The 19,068-nt window shown below is 58.3% G+C and overlaps 1 protein-coding gene across 1 annotated transcript; it reads left to right on the forward strand.

The window, feature by feature from the left end:
- Positions 1–1,866: 1,866 nt before the first annotated feature.
- On the forward strand, positions 1,867–14,928 carry OLFML2A (olfactomedin like 2A). Its single transcript, XM_034793749.1, has 7 exons — positions 1,867–2,148; positions 3,836–3,943; positions 5,307–5,492; positions 5,997–6,261; positions 7,635–7,874; positions 8,395–8,580; positions 10,743–14,928. The coding sequence occupies exons 1-7, from the start codon at positions 1,897–1,899 to the stop codon at positions 11,342–11,344; spliced, it is 1,839 nt and encodes a 612-aa protein (XP_034649640.1). The 5' UTR covers positions 1,867–1,896; the 3' UTR covers positions 11,345–14,928.
- The last annotated feature ends 4,140 nt before the right edge of the window (positions 14,929–19,068 follow it).

The raw sequence follows: 19,068 nt of genomic DNA on the forward strand, positions 1-19,068 counted from the left end.
TGGCAGGGGAACAAGAGGGGAACATGGCCGCAGCCTTGCCCCATCCCCCAGCGAGTAAAGCAGAGTTGGCCAAAGCAAGGCCTTCCGAGCCCTACGTGCAGCCAAGGGCCACCCACCGGTTGTGGCTGTAGGGCAAGGACAAGCTGTCAAAGGCAGGAGTTCCCCGCTGTGCAGCGCGGCTCAGCCGTGGCTGAGAGACATAGGCAGGCTCTGGGGAGAGGGCACTGGCCTCTGATTCAGACGGGGATGTACATTTATATGCCAACTCGAGTGCTGGGAGAAGCTCAGGGTGCCAGTCTGAGCCCTCCATTCCCACTGGCCTGGTGCACAGGGGGCAGGGCCCCTTCCTGGGAGATGATGAGACCGTCGTGCCCTAGAGCGCAAAAGTTTTTTCCCTTTCTCCAGAACAGCAGCTCAAGCCCCCAAAATGTACCAGACATGCCGTGCCCAGCCCCCGGCAGATGGGCAGCCAGGGACCAGAACGAACTGGCTTTTTGGAGACCCATAGAGAGTGGTTTCAGACCGGCTGTTCTGGCCGGATGAGCCTCTCGGTGGCTTTTCTGAGCAGTATAAATGAGCTGTTTCCGCTGCGCTGCGTGTGGGTTACTTCGTGAGCCATTGGGTTAGGGTTGCTGGGCAGCAGCCCCAGTGCTTTATAAACACAAGGAATTGCTGCTGTTCTTAGTCCCCCGTAAATAAAACCAAGCTGCTGCCAATGGGGCGGGACCTGAGGGGCACCGGTGACCTGTGCTGGGCAGGAGGGCAGATTAGAGGATCAGCTGGGCTCCCTTCCGGCCTTACACTCCTCCATCTCCTCCTCTTGCTTTCCGAGCTCGCCCCGCAGTCGTCCCAGGCACTGCTTTGGGGCCTTGGAAACACCCCCAGCAGAGGAGCTGGGGGAGGGGAATTAACCATTGACTCCTTGCTCCGAGCCTGGCAGCAGCTTGTTTGCCAGTCTCCTAGGCTGGAGCTCCAGGCAGGGACTCGGTATTTGTGTCTTGCGCAGAGCTGAGCCGCAGTAGTGAATAATGCCAGTTTGCTCCTTTGCTCTGAGCAGCTGCCTAGGGCCGAGGCCGCTCCACCCTGCACAAGGCGGCTGTCGCTGACTGGCCAGGCCTCGCCCACCTCCCTAGACTCTGCTCCTGAACAGTCGGGGCTAAGGCTGGGGGTTCCGATGGAGCCTAAGAGACTTAGGTGCCCAGATTGGGAGTTAGGCCACTTTGAAAATCCCTGTTCCTCACGCCCAGCCAGGTGCCCTGGTGTCAGAGGAGGAGGAGGAGGAAGGCCCCACTCCCAGCCAGGCACCCTGGCATCTGTTGGAGGAGGAGAAAGGCCCTGGAGGGTGTCAGCAGGGGAAGGAGAGGTGCAAGCTCCTTTGTGCTCCCCTGCCCCTCCTCTGCCCCCCAACCCATCAGCGTTTAATGGGCTGAGCTGAGCAGGCGAGAGTAACGAACGGGCTCCCTGCACCCCCGGGAACGTGCTGCGACAGAATGGGCATTCCCATGAAACCCACCTCCCAGAGAAGCCACCTGGGGAAGGAGACTCTCTCTGCCCTGGGGTAACGCAGGCCCCGGAATGGACCAGGGGGTGGCTAGTCCGTTAGCTCAGGCTGCAGAGATCGTACCTGGGCTCTAGAGGAGCCAGGGTCCATCTCTGGCGATGGCCGAGAGGATGGTTATGGCAACTCTTCCAGCAGGGGCTTTGGCCCTTCGTTCGTGCTTGTGGGTGGGGTCTTTAGGACTCCATGTTGGTGCACCAGAGAGCAGAGACTTTCCTGGGGGAGCCCCAGCCCAGGGTCACGAGGGATATGCAGGGCCTAAGGTGTGACCCAGGACAGGCCAAGTCCCACCTGTCCTTACACGCCTGCTTCTTGCCCTGGCCCAGGTGTTTGGCGACATGGACCAAGTGCGGATGACGTCCGAGGGCTCCGACTGCCGCTGCAAGTGCATCCTGCGACCTCTCAGCAAGGATGCCTGCAGCCGCATCAAGGATGGCAGCATGCGGGTGGAGGATTTCTACACGGTGGAGACGGTGAGCTCGGGGGCCGACTGCAAGTGCTCCTGCACGGCCCCGCCCTCCTCGCTCAACCCCTGCGAGAACGAGTGGAAGATGGAGAAGCTGAAGAAGCAGGCGCCGGAGCTCTTCAAGGTACCTGGGCTCAGGCAGGTCTTGCACACCGGCCTCTGCCTCCGCCCCACGGCTCGCTCCCCCATGCTGACGTGTCCCTGAACGCTATGGTCAGCCCTGGGTGCATGGAACCCCCAGCGACGCGTGAGCTGCAACCCCCTCCCTTGCACCATGCGTGTTTAACCCTTCGTAGCCCAGCACCAGAGGCTGGTTCCAAGGCTCCTGCTCTAGAGGCTTATGTAGTGCCCTGGTGGGAAAAGGCCATTTCTTAGGAGGGCAGAAACCTGGGGACTGGAAAGAAAAGAGGCTGACTCCTGGTCCCAGCCAGACCCATCATGGGCTGATCGCAGCCGCAGCACAGCACAAAGGGCCAGGAGCGCCGCCAGCTTTTTTGCCGCCCTAGGCGGCGGAAGGTCCCGCCCCCGAAATACCGCTGATGACCGGGGCGGCTGAAGATCCGGCCGCTGCATTCGCCGCCCTCCAAATGTTAGCGCTCTAGGCGAACGCCTAGGTCGCCTAATGGGTTGCACTGGCCCTGCAAAGGCCCTTTCCGGCCCAGCCCCACTGGGGCAGATGTCAGGCGGGAAGGGCTGGGCCATGTGGCAGCAGTGAGGTCTGGGGGGAGGGAGGGAGGGAGAGCCGCCAGCTGGCAGTGACTCCACGGTGCAGGAATCCCTGCTCCCCCAGAGACCAGACAGCAGATTCTCCCAGCAGCGCTGAGTCCCAGACAAGAGCAGATCTGTGCTGGGGCCTGCAGGCTTCCCGGGAGGCTGCGGCTCTCTTGGCCCTTGTGCGTGAGAGACGGTGCAGGGTCGAGAGCTTCTGGTGGCTAAATGTCACCAGCTAACAATAGGCAGTGTGTGCCCTGCTCACTCCCTCCACACAGCTGTGCGAGGCTGCCGGCTCGGCCTGCCGGGCTCCACATTGAAGGGGTGGCCAGGGAGGAGCATGGGCTGCCCTGCACCCCATGGGCAAGGTCTGACAGACCAAGGCCGTAGGGTCACTCAGTGAGGGTATGAGTCACCTCGGGCAGTTTCCAGGCCTGGGCTCATCCCCACCCAAGGATACATTTCACCTTGAATGCTTCCAGCTCCTATACAGCTGCACTGCAAGGCACACGACTGATCCCAGCTGCCAGCGGGCCGAGGTACTATAGACTCATCGGCGTTAGAGACGGGAGCAGTGCCTGTGGTGTCCCCTCCCTCGATCATTCCTCAGCCCGCATTTCCCCTTCCTTAAGTCTGCCTTGGTTCTGTAACACTCTGGGGCGGGTGGGGCCCTTTCCCTGGAAGTGGGTGTATGTGAGCAGGGTGGGGGCACAGGGAGAGACAGAAAAGTGGCATGAAATTAAAATCAGGGTTGGGATTATTGGTAGTGAGAAATCCCAGAGGATATTGTAGGTGGGCATCATTCTCTCTGTGTGGGTTCCTGCGCCAGGTTTGCATTCTACACTACGTCTCAGCCCCACACAGCTGCTGCCTACCTATTTTGCCTTTATGGCATCGTGTGCTGGGACCGTAACGGGACCGTGGTGCTCCCAACACTGAGTCCTGTTGCATTATATCGTTCGGGTTGCTCTGCCCACTAGTGTGATTTTGATCTGCAGGAAGCCACGTTGAATTTTCCTTCCTTCTGGAGTCCCTGTTACTGCAGCCCCTATTGTCACCTGCTGCTCTTGAAATTCAGCTTCAAGGTTTTTCCTTCACAGCTGCAGTCCATGGTTGACCTGCTGGAGGGAACGCTGTACAGCATGGATTTGATGAAGGTCCATTCGTACATCAACAAAGTGGTCTCCCAGATGAATACTCTGGAGGAGGTAAGAGTGGACCCCGTGCACTGCCATCCCAAAGCAGTGCAGCCAGATGAGCAAACACAAAAGCCAGCACCTGCTACTGCTGCCCAGCCACCGCTCTGCCAGGGGACACAGAGACGCCCCCGACCAGCAGGAAACGAGCTCTGCTAACTTCCTTCCTCCCTGTCCTCTGGCTGGGGATGGAAACATCCACTGAGGCCATTAGAACCCCTGGAAGAGTTAACCCTCTCCTGGCCTCTCCTCGCCGTTGTCAGGGCAGATGCAAGACAGCCAAGTTTCACTGTTTCAGTGAGCTGCTGGCTACAGGCGCCTCACACTTCAGTTGTGCAGGCATCCGGGCTTTGGCCGGGGGGTGGGCTGACAGTAGGAATGTACATCTGCACATGGGGATGGATCTGATCCTGCGAGACTGGCCCCTGCCCAGCACAGGTGCGTTGGGCTGCGCGGTGCTTGTGAGAGCATGTCCTTGCCCAGGGCAGCTAAGGAGTTAATGGGAGTCTGCCCTCGTTCACCCGCCAGACTGAGCGAGGGCTGGTCACTCTTACGCTGGGCCCCGCCCAGCGCTGATTCTGGTGGCTTGTGCGTCAGCTGCTCCAAGCTCCCCGCACCAGGGGCGTGATGGGCCTTGCTGCGCTGTGAGCCGGGCTGGGAGCGCTCCCAGTGGCTGAGGGCTGGCAGACAGGACTGGGGAAGCAGAGGTTGTAACCTGCGGACGTGGCTCTGTCACCTGGAGAGTCGGGGAGCCTGGCTGTGCTGCCCCTCAGGCCAGTTCCTTACCTGGGATGGGAGGGGACGGGCACTGCACCAACACAGGCGGAAATGTGGGTCCTGCCCTAGAGCTCACCATGAAACTGACACAAACACAGCCAAGGACGGGGGAAGGGACCCAGGTGGGGGTTGTGCTCTGCCTGGTCAATTGCACAATCTGGGGGCTATTGTGGGGGTGTCGGGGGAGTGACTGTGAGCAGGGAGTAAGAGAATCGCCTACCTAGAGAGCCTTCAGCTGCCTGCAGAAGCAATGCTTCCCCGTCACCGCCAGGCATTGCCTGAGCGGGTTAGCAGCGCCGGCTCCCTCACCCAGCTGAGAGGCTGTTTGCATTGGGCTCTGGGCCCTGGGACTTGAGCAGGACAGTACTTCCCGGTCCCGCCCGATCCCAGCCCCCTCCCAGAGCTGGGAATAGAACCCAGGAGTCCTAGCTCCCAGCCCCACTGCTCCAGCCAGTAGACAGAGTTGTCATCCCCTGGAAGCGGGATAGGTTTCACGTTTGTAGAGAAACGTGAAACTTTTTGCCTGAACCAAAGGACGATGGAAGCCCTATCAGGTCTCAGCTACTCACGCCCTGTTCCCTTCCCGCCTCTTGCTCAGACCATCAAGACGAATCTGAGCAGGGAGAATGACTTCATGAAGGAGAGTGTTGTGCACCTGACCAACCAGATGAAGCGCTATGAGAACTACTCCGACATAATGATCAGCATCAAGAAAGAGATCTCCAACCTGGGCTACCAGCTGCTGCAGAAGGACGCTGCTGCCGTCCCCGAGAGCAACGCCCAGGTACCTTCCTGCCCTCATCACCACGCACACACTCGCAGGTGCCAGTCTGGTCCCCTTGGCGCTGGCCCGCAGAGCTGAGGGGGCTGCACGCTGGGCGGAGTGAGGGCCCAAAGGTGGTGCTACGTTGTAGCACTGCCGGGGCGGCAGCACCTGTGCTAAATGATTAACTCCCTTTGGCCCATTGATAGAGTCTATCAGGGCCTGTTGCATACTCTGGTCTCCCTTCCATCCCGTCTTTGCTGCCCTGGGCACTGCCATCTTGCAGGTAGCCTCTGTTCTGTTCAGAGTTCATCCCATGCCCATCACCATGGTATCTGAGCCCCTGGCTTGGCACACAGAGTGCCCAGAGCTGGACTCCTGCTGGCTGCGCTGCCTGGAGTCCCTCTCTTTGCAGCAGGTGCTTTGTGATCCCCAGCCATCGGCCCCACTCGGTGCAAGAGCCTGGCCGGACACGGCACCACTGCTGCCCACTGGGGTGCCTCTGAGCCTGGCTCTGTCTCCTAGGACACGGCCAGGGGCAAAGGCAAGGAGGCGAGCAAGTTTCCCAGCACCCGCAAGAGCCTGGGGGACAAGGCAGCTGTGAGAGCCCCCAAGGAGAAACTGCCGAAAACGGAGAAGCCCAAGAAGGAGATTCTGAGGGTCAGACTGGGCGCATCGCAGCCCACCCCTAAGCCCAAGCCCTCTGTCCACCAGCAAACCGTGATCCGGGGCATCACCTACTACAAGGCTGCCAAGCAGCAGGAGGCCGAGGGCCTGGTCATCAACCGAGGTAAGTGCCCAGGCCCCTTGGAGTGGGCACAAGCACCTCAACAAGCCCAGCATGGCATGTGGTTGAGAGGACAGGACTGTCTGCTGGCCAGGGAAGCCAGAGGGTGTACCTGGGAGGCCCTGCCAACCCATCCTCAGGGAGCCTCAGACCCTTCCCCACCAGTCGGCCATGTTACTCCCCCTCAGAGCCACCTGAGCCTCACAGCCACTCCTGTGAGCGCCCGGCCCCTGTGTGCCCCCCGCCCGCACATCCCTGCTGGGCCTGGGCTGCATACTGCTCCCAGCTCTCTCCTGTGGGGCAGGAAGTGCAGGGGGCCAGGCACTCAGCATTTACCTCTTGGGATTTGGCTTCAAGGCCTGGTCTTAGGGCACAGGAGAAAGTGAGTTCCAGCATTTGGGCACATCACAAAACCACCTCAGCGACCAAGACGGGCACGGGCTCTTCTCAAGGGGGGCCCAGGGATGGGATAACATCCCTGGGTCTGGACTGAGGAGCACCAGCAGAGCTGGGTATGGGTGAGGGTGAGGAGCCCAGGGCTGGGTTAGCAGAGGGGCTGCAGGAGAAGACCAAAATGCATCAGGAAAGCTGTGGGGAGCAACTCTACGTTTAGTGGCATAAAAGGTTGAAAAGCAAATCCCACACTTAGCCGCTGGGAAGTTTCCTGGCCTCCAGCCTCGGGGTAAATCCATTCCCTGGACGCTGATCCTGGCCCCACCCGCGCTGCACTCCCTGCTCCTCTCTCAAACACAGTGTGTGCACACTCAGTGGAGCGAGTGGGATTTCAGAGGGAAGCAGCCCCCATTTTTACACAGCTCCCGGGCAGATGTGGGGCCCGGTGGGCTCAGCCCTTCTCTGAGCCCCACAGTGTGTTCCTAGATCCAGGGCAGCTGGTTTAGTTTAACGAAGAAGGTGGAAAGGAAGGTGCATGTAGTTAAATGCTGCAGAAATCCAACCTGGGGAGCCCAGGCCCTGCATCCTGGTTCCCCTGGCCTCCTGCCTTGCCTCTGTCCCCCCTGCCCCCAGTGTGCTGTGGAAGCAAGGCAGAGGGGGCCATAGGTGGGAACTGCCACACTGCAGATGTAAGGGAGAGGCGGGACTCTCGGCATCTCCTCCCCTTCACGGTCAGCTTCCCAGCGGGGTGGGACATGGGCAGCCTCGGAGCGGGCGAGATGGGGTGGGCACGGAGGGAGTCAGATGCTCAGCGCAGGAAAGAGAGTAGGGACTGGGGGTGAGGTGGAGGAGGGAGGAGACAGACTCCCCACAGCCCTGGCCTGTTCCTCAGCAGCTCCCGGCCCACCCTCCTGGCACTCCTTGCCAGACCGCACCAAGCCCAGGGAAGGGAACGGCAGTAAGGGCTCTGCTTCTTTCCTCAGAAAGCCCCGGGAAGGGGAGCCCTCGGATGGACCGACCAGAGGAGAGGAACCCCGAGTCCTATGCTGCTGCGGAGGCCCAGGGGAGAGTCGGCGAGCAGGCAGAGACCACTGCTGCCCGCTCCACTCAGCCCCCCAGCACCACCCGGGCCCCCAGCACCACTACCCGGAGCCCACCAGTCACCGTCCTCTCCATGGGGGACAATGCTGAAGGCACCAAGGAGCTGGAAGTGACTAACCAAGGTGGGTTGGGGGCACCTCAGAAGTCCCTCAGGTGGGCGAGTGGGGCCAGACCCAAACTGCAGCTGGGGGACTTGTTCTGTGGACATGCCACAACTGGCACGTAGCTGAATGGGCCCTGGTGACACTGCTGGAGCTGTGGTCCCTCCAAGGTGGGGCTGAGGGGCCCTGGGAAGGTAGGGGGTGGGCCGGGAAGCCGTGCGTGCTGTATCTGTCCTGTGGCTAGAGGGATTTGGTCCCTGGGGCAGCCAGGCAGCACGAAATCCAGTCACACGGTGAGGAGAAGGCAGCATCTCTGGACTTGTTGGGGCAGGGGGGCTCCTAGCAGCAGATGTTTTGAACCTCTGTCTGGGCCTTTGAAACAAGCCAGCAGGCAGGATAAAAGGGGGGAGCCTCTCCAAGGGCGGGGAAAGGTCTCCTTGAGGGTGGGCCTGACTGGCGGCTCCGAACGCTGGCTGGGGGAGCAGGACATGGTCAGCAGTCAGCGGAGACCAGCAGTCAGCTCTTCTTGTTGGCTCGGCAGTGAAAGAAGTGCAGTGTGAGGGCACCATCGAGTCTGTGGAGCCACCCGTGAAGCACCACAGCTACGGGCGTAACGAGGGGGCGTGGATGAAGGACCCCGCGGCCAGAGACGACAGAATCTACGTCACCAATTACTACTATGGAAACAATCTGGTGGAGTTCAGGAGCCTTGACAACTTTAAGCAAGGTGAGGTGCTCCGGGGACGCCTGCCGGCAGGGGGCTTCCCCACACAGCCAGAGTCGCAGGGAATGATGTACCCAGTTAGCTTCGCCTCCCCGATAACTCAGCACGTTGGGGGTTGGTTTGGGGGTGGGGGATTGTGACTAGGGGATTCACACCGCAGTGCTTGTCTCTTAGAGTCTGGTCTCACTCCGGTTTTATTCTGGTAGCACCCAGAGGCCCCAGCCAAGTTCAGGGCCTTGCTGCGCTAGGTGCTGCACACCCCAGAGTGAGAGGCTGATCCTGCCCCAGAGAACTCACAGCCTCGGTGGGCAAGACAAGGGAGTGAGGGCGGGCAGAGCTGCAGAGAGGGGGAGGGACTTGCACAGGGTCATCCAGCAGGCATGGGGCAGGGCTGGGGCTAGCCCCAGCCACTAGACACACTGCCGCTCAATAGGTCACACGGTGCTGTTTCCGTCTCCTGATTGGATGAGTATAACTACTAATTGCGTGAGAATATAAAATGTGTTTCCCAAGGGTCCCCTGAAAGCCCCAGTGCGAGGGCAGCTGCAGGGAGCGCACACAAAGGGGACAAGGCTGAGCTGCAGTGAATTCATGTAGCACCTCAAATGACCCATCGGAGAATGGCTGACATGCTTCCCTCGCCCCCTGCTCGGGCAGGGCAGGGGTGGGCTGGGGGCCAGGGGAGCTGTCCTCACTTACTCGGGTTGTTCCCAACCTGCACACGGCCTGGATAGGGCTCAGCAATAAGCCCCGTGGAGCAGAGAGCACATCTGGAAACATACACTGTGCCCAGCGTATCGGATTCCTCTTCCCACTGATGGCGTCTGGATTGCTGCCGCTCGACAGACCCCGCGTCCCCAGAGCTGCGTTTGCATGTCAAGGCAGACACCGAAATGCTTTTCTCAGACAGCAGATGAAGCCAGCTGAGGGAAGCTGAGCAGGGTGACTGGCATGACTGCACCATTAACGGCACAGGGAGGTCAGTGCTGCCGGGAGCCGTACACACAGTCTACGTGTGGAAACAAGATACAAGAGAGACTGGTACTTTCAAAAGTTCTGGGGCTTGGACAGCGCCTGGGAGACTGGAGCAGCGCCTGGGTAATCAGGCAGGTCTTGGCACCTGGACGTCGGGTTATACAAGTTCACTTGGCTGGGGAGAACATCCCAGGAATGAGGCCTGGATGCTGCAGATCTGTGGAGAAACGGGGCTGATTTCCCAGGGCTGAACATGAGAAGCCGCTCCCGTCCCATTGCAGGGCTGCGGTCTGAGCCCCGCACCTGCCCCAAACTGAACCCGCAGCTTTCATCAGCCCAGGTCAACTCAGGAAGAGACTCCCGGGCGTGGCTCTTTAGCTCACCTTGTGACCCCCTCAGCCTTCCCTCCCTGTTATCCATCCCCCACCTATCCAGGGGCTTCTCTGAGCACAGCCTCCAGACCTGTCCATGTTCATCCAGCACGGATGTAGCCCAGGATGAGAAACACCAACAGACCCAGACTCTTTCCGAGCCTGCCCCAGGCCGGAGTCAGTAGCCAGAGGGAATCTCTCCCATTAGGACCATGGGAATCACCATCCTGGGTCAGAGCAGGGGCCACCTGCCCAGAAGGTCTCTCCTTAGCACCAGGCAGGGAGTGGTGAGCCTGCCTGTAGCAGGACTTACCGCCCTTATCAATGCTGCACGGCTCACAACCCTAAACACGAGGTTCTTCCGGCTTGAACAGAAGCTGGTTTATTCTCTTCCCAGGGTTAGTGCCTATTAGGCAGGCGGGAACTTGTGCTGGAGCTTTGCCAGCAGGTTTATGGGCTTTGGTTTATCGAATGCTCTGGTCGGGTCTGGAACTGCCTCGGTCAAAGCAGTTTGCTCTCCCTAGAATCCTTCTCTAGTCGCCCTCTGCTGAGCCGCAGTAGCTCGTCACATCCTCGGTCCCAGCTTCCATTGCTGCCCCCTGGCCCTGCCCAGACAGGGCTGGTGCCCACAGAAGCCTGCAGACAGGTGAGTGCAGGTTGGCCCCTCAGGCCCGCCTGGCAGGAGCAGCCCGCTGGCAGTGCAGGAAAGGAGTGTGCAGAAGAGGCCAGTGGGATGTGGGGGAGGGAATGTGGCCCGGGGGAGGTAAGGGTCCATTCCTGGCGTATTTGTGCCTTAAAGAGCTTTCACTTTCACCACAGGGCGTTGGAGCAACCTGTACAAGCTCCCTTACAACTGGATCGGGACCGGCCATGTGGTCTACCAGGGGGCGTTTTACTACAACCGCGCCTTCACCAAGAACATCATCAAGTACGACCTGAAGCAGCGCTTCGTGGCTGCCTGGGCACTGCTTCATGACGTGATGTACGAGGACACCACGCCCTGGAAGTGGAGGGGCCACTCGGACATCGACTTTGCAGTGGACGAGAGCGGACTGTGGGTCATTTACCCCTCTGTGGACTATGACTACTCCCAGCTGGAGGTGATCGTCCTGAGCAAGCTGGACCCCAGCGACCTCTCCGTGAAGAAGGAGACCACCTGGAAGACAGGCCTCAAGCGCAACTCCTACGGGAACTGCTTTATCGTCTGTGGCATCCTGTATGCCGTGGATGTGTACAACCAGAAGGATGGGCAGATCTCCTATGCCTACGACACCCACACGGACACTGAGGCCAACCTCAAGCTGCCCTTCCTCAACGAGTACTCCTTCACCACACAGATTGACTACAACCCCAAGGAGAAGGTCCTCTATGCCTGGGACAACGGCCACCAAGTGACCTACAGACTGCACTTTGTGGTCTGAGCAGCAGGCCCTGTGTCTCGGCGTATGTTGGTCCTACCCTATCAAGCCCTTTTAGCTGTGTGTCCAGGGGCAAGGCGCCTCTGTGTGCCTCACACCTCTTCTGCACTTGGGCTGCAAACAAATCCACACACTCGCACACCCACTGCCACAGACCTCTAACAGCCTTTGTGAGTCAGTCGTTGCCGGAAAACAGGCAAACTGGCCTGGTGCAGCCAGGCCTTGGCCTGGATCAGTGCCTTGCAGGAGAAGACCTCTGTGCTGTCCCAGCACCGGATCCAAAGAGCTCTCCAACCAGCCAAATCCCGTTCCCCTCCTAAGATCAGTCTTAGCCATTCTCCCTGGATCCTCCAGAACCAGGTGGTAGCTGGGGGAAGGTGCAAATGGGATCTCTCCCTAGGTTTCTAACGCCAGCCATTTCCTCAGCATCTTGGGCTCAGCTTTCCACCCTTCTTGTCTACGTCCAGTGCGAAGTACTGCGCATGCAGATTTTACATGGTGGGTGGAGGTAACAGGGACGTCGTTTCCCTACATTCCAGCCCTAGGTTGGAGGCCAGGGAAAGAATTCCCCATACACCCTCCACTAGAAGCACAGCCATTGGTGGTATTAATTCACTCAGTCCCCACAAAGCATTGGACCCATTCTCCTCCATCACCAACTGATGGCTTTAAGCCCCTTTCATTCAATGGTCAGTGTGTTTCAGCCTCCTAGATTCATTCCTGAAAGCCACCTCAGCATTTGCTGAAATTGCTTGTCTCATGTAACCAAACCTAAAGGGCCAGGGGATCTCTTTCTGTAAGTCCTGGTGCTGACTCCAGGGATAGTGCCAATGCATTTCCAGGCTGGTCCACATAAGGGAAGGTCTTATTTAAATGATCAGCCATCTGGCCACTGATCTATACTCTGCATTGTCTCCTGTAAATAGTGACCCCCTGTATTCCTGTACGAAGCTGTAGCTTGTGGTGCTGGGTGCCAGATTCTGGAGTGGTGTTGCTCCCTTCTCCCAGCTGTCCACTGCCCAAGCCTGTGTGGGGTGAGCAGAGCTCTCATTGCATGTCAGTCTGGATGGGACTGAGCTCTCTCTGAGCGCCCAGCGGGAGGGAGGGGTGTGCTCTGGCTCTGCACTGCAGCTGTAACCCCAGGGGGTGGAACATCTTGGGTTGCTAGCAGGAGTTAAGATCCTTTTCCTGTATTCCCCTTTCTGCTGCCAGTCGCTTTGTTACGTTCACAGGGTGAGCAGCACCTGCTGCAGCCCACCAAGCAGAAATGCAGGTGCCGTGTCTCTGAGTGGCTTGGTGCCATGGGCATCCTGCCTCAGCCACAGAGCACTTGTCATGCAGCCTGCATGGTGCCCACTCTGCCCCGAGCCTGCCTGCTACAGTCAAGATATTTCATGTGCATAAAATTTGCTACATCAGCATTCTTTGTAGCAGGACATCCCCTAGGCTCCCACTATTTCCCTTCCCCTTACAAGGTCTAAGTCTTGGTTACCTTCCCTCAATCCTGTCTGCGAATGGCTAGCTATATGGTCTACTCCAGAGCCCAGCCCCTGGTGACATGGCTGCCTGTAGTAGAGACCCCAAAGGGGAATGAAAGACACAGCAGATCATTAGATGAATTCAGCTACTGGAGCAGAAGAATCTCTCAAAGCTAGAGATTAGCTCAAACGAGCTGGCCCAGCACTTCACCCAGGGAGCAGACTGGCAGCACCCACAACTGATTACACTTCCTAGAAGCATTCCATCCTCAGAACTCCCTCTCGCTGGCCCAGGGCAGAACCTGTGCAAACGTTGGGTAAGAGCTGGCTTTGCCAACCTGGCCTTTCGGGGGTCTTGCACACAGCACGGTGCTCCCTGCCCCCTCTGCTGAAGCCCACACCAAGCGCCCCTCCGCAGCACCAGCACCATGCACTCCCCAGGGACAGTGGTCGAGAGAATATTTTGTGCCTGTGCAGCTGCCTTGTAACACAACTCAGCAAGAAGGAGGGAGCAGCCCCACATGTCCATCCAGTTCCCCATGGCCCTGGCAAGCGGGGTGTGCTTTGGGCCATCCGCGTGCTCCCCCGTGGCTGGGCGTCCATGGGATGAGCTTGGGACCGATGTGACCTTCCCCACAACAAAGCGCACTAAGCAGACAGTGCTGCTGTGTTTGACAGCGATGTGCAGGCACGAGAGGCTGGCCCACTCTGTGCCATAAGCCCGAGGGACCAGCACAGCCCAGGCCCCAGAACCGTCAGGTATTTCCCACCCCCAGGCTCACCAGCAGGGTCCAGACAGACTTTCGAATTCTGAGTCGGGTGCTACGTTTTATTTCTAGCTCGTGGGAAAGTTATAAAGCCAAAGCTGGCTGAGGCAAGAAGAGCAGACATTGGCACTGACTCCCATCCCCTAAAACAGTATTAGCCTGTGACACAGATGGCTTTGAACTTGCCTGGGGTTGGCCTGTTCCTAACACCGAGGTTTGCACCGAAATGCCTTTCCCGCGGGGAAGGGTCACTGTGCTTCCCAGCATGGAACACGGGCTGTTTTCCTTTGCTGGCCATTGCGAAGAGCAGAGTGGGGTTTGTAATCTCTCTGCTCTCCCTGGCACAGGTCTGAGTTCACAGCCTGTACCTGATCCTCCAGCTGAGGGGAGTGGGAGCGTGGCCAGGCACTCAGACAATCTCTGAGGGTTTGGCCTGAGCCCTGCTAAACTTTCCCCCATCGTTGATCGTCCCCAGTGCATCGGGGAGGGGGGGATGCTGCTAGGTCTCCTCCTCCCACTGCTGGTGTCAGTCAGCCCCAAGCTGTCCCCTGGTGTCCCCAGGACCATGGCAAGGTGGAGGCTGGGAAGAGAGCCGTGCTGGGGAAGGCCAGGAGGAGGAAGTGGGGTGGCGGGGGGCTGGTTGCAGGGGGAGGCTGCTCAGAGCGGAGGGCTGCGATCAGACCTCAGCTCTCCTGTGCTGAGCACTAGAGGCAGATGACCTGCACCATTCCAGGGTGTGCAGCACCCCTTCCAATGCCCCCTTGCACCTCTCAGCAGCTCTTCCAGGCCGGGCTGCTCCTGGAGTCCCACAGCCAGCGCAGTGAAACCATCGTCAAAATGCATTTCCTTCAATGTCCCAGCGGCTCAGGCGTACAAGTGCCTTAATATGCCACTTACAGGTGCTGCTGTCCCGCAAATCAGCCTTACTCTAATGCCCCAAGGGCAGGGGTTTGAGCACGCTCCGGCAAGAGGGGTTGATTTGGGTTACTTCGTCCCGGCATAAGCAGCAACCATCTACTGCTAGTTTAGAAGATGTGATCAAGCCATCCAGGTTTTCTGCAGCTCCTTAGCTTACCACTGATGTGCACTCAAGGCAGCAACCCAGAACCCACTCACCTGGCAAACAAAGGCTCAGCAGTGCTGGCTGTTAACTCCACTTAGGGTAATGACGCCTGGAAAAGGAACAAGGCTGCAAATGGCAAGCCGTGTACGTTGTCCAGACAGTGTTTGCTGTGTTCACGGGCTCCCAGCCGTTGCGGGAGGGCTAGAACCAGGGAGTGCTTGGCTTGATTTCCAGTCATTCTTAGACGTGAACAATATTAAAAAATAACAGGATGAAAAACCCAGTTTCTGTGTGTCATTTCACCAGGGAGCACTGGTCTGGGGACCCACCCCACTACTGGCATGGCCTGGTCAGTGCCGGCCTGGCCTTGCAGAAGACAAGCTCTGCAGCTGAATAACGGTTCAGAAGAGCTCCCTGCAGCGGCTTGGGTTCTCTGAGCCAGACTCTGATCTGCTGGGGAACCCTGTGCCCCAGGGGCCCAGCTCCATTCTGCCCCTGGAGAGCTGTGCAGTCCCATGTCTACAAACATGCCTCTCCAGGCAGTGCCCATAGCTTAACGCAGCAGCCAAAGAGACGCATTCACCTGTCTTTGGGCTTCTAATTAGCTCATACACCTTGTGCTCATTCCCAGACTGGGCCATCAGCCCTTGGGGTGGAGCTCCAGATTCTGCTGCCACTAGGACAGGGCGTTTCGGTATGACCCACCCAATATTCCTGATTCGGTCCCCAGTTGGTGGGGATGGCGTCACGGTGCAGCCACAGCCCAGTCACCCTGGTTAATGGGAAACGACTCTAAATAAATCCAGGAACGCTCCAGCTGCAGGGGAGCCGCAAGCTCCTTGCCATATTGTTTTCCAACAGCGAGGGGCTTGCGATGCCTGCGCCCGGCCTGTCTCTAGTAGGTGGCTGCGAATACAGGCGCTTCTGTCCATGGAAGAACAGAGGGACTACAGCCATGTGCTGCAGGCTGGATTATCAACAGCCCAATGCTTGAGCCCGGGGCACGGGTGCTGGTTTGGCTGAGCATCTCGTGGCGACGCACAGTAGTCTTGCAGTGTGAGCACATGAGAACTGGATCCCAAGGACATATTCCCACCCACCCCTGGGACCTCCCCCCAAAGAACACACGGAGCTTAAACAATCCCCTCCGTGCCCAGGGCAGCCCCATACCAGCCTGGGCTGCCTCCCTCTGCTGACTGAATTGTAAAATCATTCTAAGCAAAAATATTCCCTCAGCCACGAGCGTGGAGCACAACCCCCTGCACTGGCCCCGGCCCTGGCTTCTCCAGCATGTGCCCGTTCTCACCCTGCAGTGGGAGGGGCCTGCCACCCCTGCACTTTGCCAGAGCCCCCGAAGCCCTCCCCAGAGCCCTACAGGAAGCTAGAGCCCTTGACACCCGTTTTTGCTGCAGCTGTGTGTTCAGGTGATAACGCTAATAGTGGTGACATAATATGCTTTGCCTGGTGTAAGGCACCTGACTTGGTACCACACGACATTTTGATTAAAGAATGAGAGTGCTCTCAAACGAACCTGGCACATATTCAGTGGGTTAAAAGCTGGCTGGCTGGTAGGTCTCAAAAGGGAACTGTAAGTGGGTCTGTTTCCAGTGGGGAGCCAGTCTTGTCTCTACACTAACATGTTTATTGATGACCTGGCAGGAAACATAAAATCATTGCTGACAAAGTTTGCAAATGACACACGACTTGGGGGAGTGGTAAATACCGAAGAAGAGAGGGTCCTGGGGCAGAGCGATCAGGATCCCTTGGTAAGCTTGGGGCAAGCAAACAACATGCTTTTTACTATGGTTCAATGTAACTGTACATGTCCAGGAGCAAAGAATGCCGGCCATACTTACTGGCTGGTGCCACTCTCCGGGGACGCAGAGAAAGGCCTGGGAGTCTGTGGTGGGTGAACTGCTGACCACGCGCTCCAAGTGCAGCACAACGGCCGAAGGGCTAATGTGATCCTCAGATGCCTGAATGGGAATCTCAAGTAGGCGGTGAGAGGTTCTTTAACTCTGTATTTGGCACTGGTGCAACCTCTGCTGGCATCCTTGTCCAGTGCTGGCCCCCACACTGCAAGCAGGACAGGGATAAATTGGAGCGGCTTCCCAGAAGAGCCGTGAGAGCGATTAAAGGATGAGAAAACCTGCTTTACTGGAGGAGCTCAGTCTATTTAGCATAACAAAGAGACGGTGATGGGGTGATGTGATCACAGTCTAGAAGTACCTACACGGGGTACAGACATTTAATACTGGGCCCCTCCGTTTAGCAGCGAAAGGTCAAACACGATCCAACGGCTGGAGTGGAAGTTAGGAGGGCGTGCGCCGTGCCTGCCTCTTCGCCCCCAGAAACGGCTCAGACTCTGCTGCTCATGTGTCCACTGGGCCATTTGTTTGAGTTCCCGCCACCAGCCCCCTCACAGTCACTGGCTCTTTACAATCTCCCCCGTGCTCCCGGCCCTCTCCGCAGGACCTGCGAGGTGCAGAGAGCTCCCTTCCCTGACGCCTCTGTGAGACAGCTCAGCTAGTCCAGCTCCTCTCCCCCTGGCATTTCCTTCCTGTGCCCGGCCTGTAGCAGGGGTTCCAGGCTAGTGACCCCAGCCTTGGCCAAGAACCCCACAGTGCCAGCCTAGAGCCAGTTCAGCACCAAGGCTAAGGCCAGGAGGCTACTGGGCCCCGGCAGACAGCAGCACCCTCATTTCCTCCCCTCTGACCTCATCCTGTCAGGTGCTGAGGTATGGAACACCCTCCTCTCCCACTGGCATCCACGTGGCTGCGGAGGCACTCAGCACCTTGCAGGAGCGGGTCTTTGTAGCCACATGTGTTTGGCCTGGTGAGTGCGAAGGTCCCATCACTTCCACTTTCCTTTCAGGCCAGGTCCGGACAGTTCAGACGCTCAAATGCTGTGGTCAGGCTGGGCATGAGGCAATGACACGGTCTTGCCAGGGAAGCAAACGGCTGTGCAGCCAGGATGCAGGGTGATACCGTCTGGGCCGCTCTCAGCTTGTCCCTGCTGCAGGGCTGGAGGAGGGTATTTCCCTGGGTATTTCTGTCCTGGTCCGTGTTTGGTGCGGGAGGATGGATAAAGCCATTGTAGGGGAAGGAGGGGAGTAGGGGTCACCCTCCAGGAGAAATGCCAATAACTGCTCTGTGCTGCATTCAAAAGACAGCGCAAACGAGTCCTGCAAAAAGATCTTCATGAGCTGGGCTAGGGCTCCCCTCCACAGGGCTAATTCAGCTGTTTCCGGAGAGGGGCTGACCTCTCCTTGAGGTAGGACAAGCCATTCCCTGCTCATGGCACCCTGCGGGCCAACCACTGTCCTGCCCAGGGAAAGGGTAAGTTACACCAACAGAGTCTCTCTTGGACCCTGTAGCTAGTTTGCCCGCTGAGCATTTGGACACTCCTGGTGGGAGGTGCAACATTTGTCCATGGCCTGGCCCCAAGCACCCCGAACCGTCGCTGGGGAGCTTTGGATCCAAACCTTAGCCCCGTTCTAGTTACAGCTGTTACACTGAGAGCCAGGCCTGCCTGCAGCTTAGTGCAGAGGACTTGTTTTCAAGCCATGGTCTCATCAACTGAGAGCAAACGTTGACCCGCATGACCTCATTGCGTCACCAGCTCATCTTCTGAAAGAAAGCTCAGCGCCTCAGTGCAACCAGCAGGAGAAGTGACAAGAGAGGGGGAGACTCAGAGACAGAGCGGGGTTGTGTGATTGTTCCATGGTGGTAACACGCTGGGGCAGCTGTGCACAGCAAACCGTTGTTGTTTTGCCTGAAGACAGGCAAGGTTTTGTGGGAGAGCACGCGGTGCCTGGGGGAGTCTCTTTTGTGCACTGCACAATCAAACCTTCTCAATGAGAAGAGACCCATCAGATGTGGTTGTCGCCCCATCAGAGAGGGTCTGTACTCTGGGGAATGCAACTCCCACGTGCCTGCTGGGAGACGAGGCAGCAGCTTGCTGCAGCATGGCAGGGCTGCCAGCTCCGGTAGCGTTTGTAAAGAGCCCTGTGCCCCCAGGGTGGGGTTAGTGCAGTGTGCGAATGAGGGACTGCCCTAGCCTTCACCCAGTAAACACCGAGCCGGGCAATGCTCTGCATGCACAAAGGTGAGCACTGAACATGTGTGGCCTTGCTGATTGCCAGGGACTGGTGTGTAGGCAGCAGCTTTGTCCCCGTCTACAGCAGATTCCGTTAAATCCATCAACTGGACTCTGCTGGCCTCATTTGGGGGACCCACCAAGCCAAACAAACCTGTTCTGTGGGTCTCTAGTTGCCAGTTGCCAACGGGAGCCCTTTCAAGTGGAATGCCCACTCAGTAAGCAGCCTCGTTCTCTCAGCCTGCCTGGCACATTCAGTCACGGCTCAGCCAGCGGTTGGAGATTTGGAAAGGCTGAAAAGCGGTCTGCAGTCCTGGCCTG

This window comes from Trachemys scripta, chromosome 17 (assembly GCF_013100865.1).
Source record: "Trachemys scripta elegans isolate TJP31775 chromosome 17, CAS_Tse_1.0, whole genome shotgun sequence".
Lineage (NCBI taxonomy): Eukaryota > Metazoa > Chordata > Testudines > Emydidae > Trachemys > Trachemys scripta.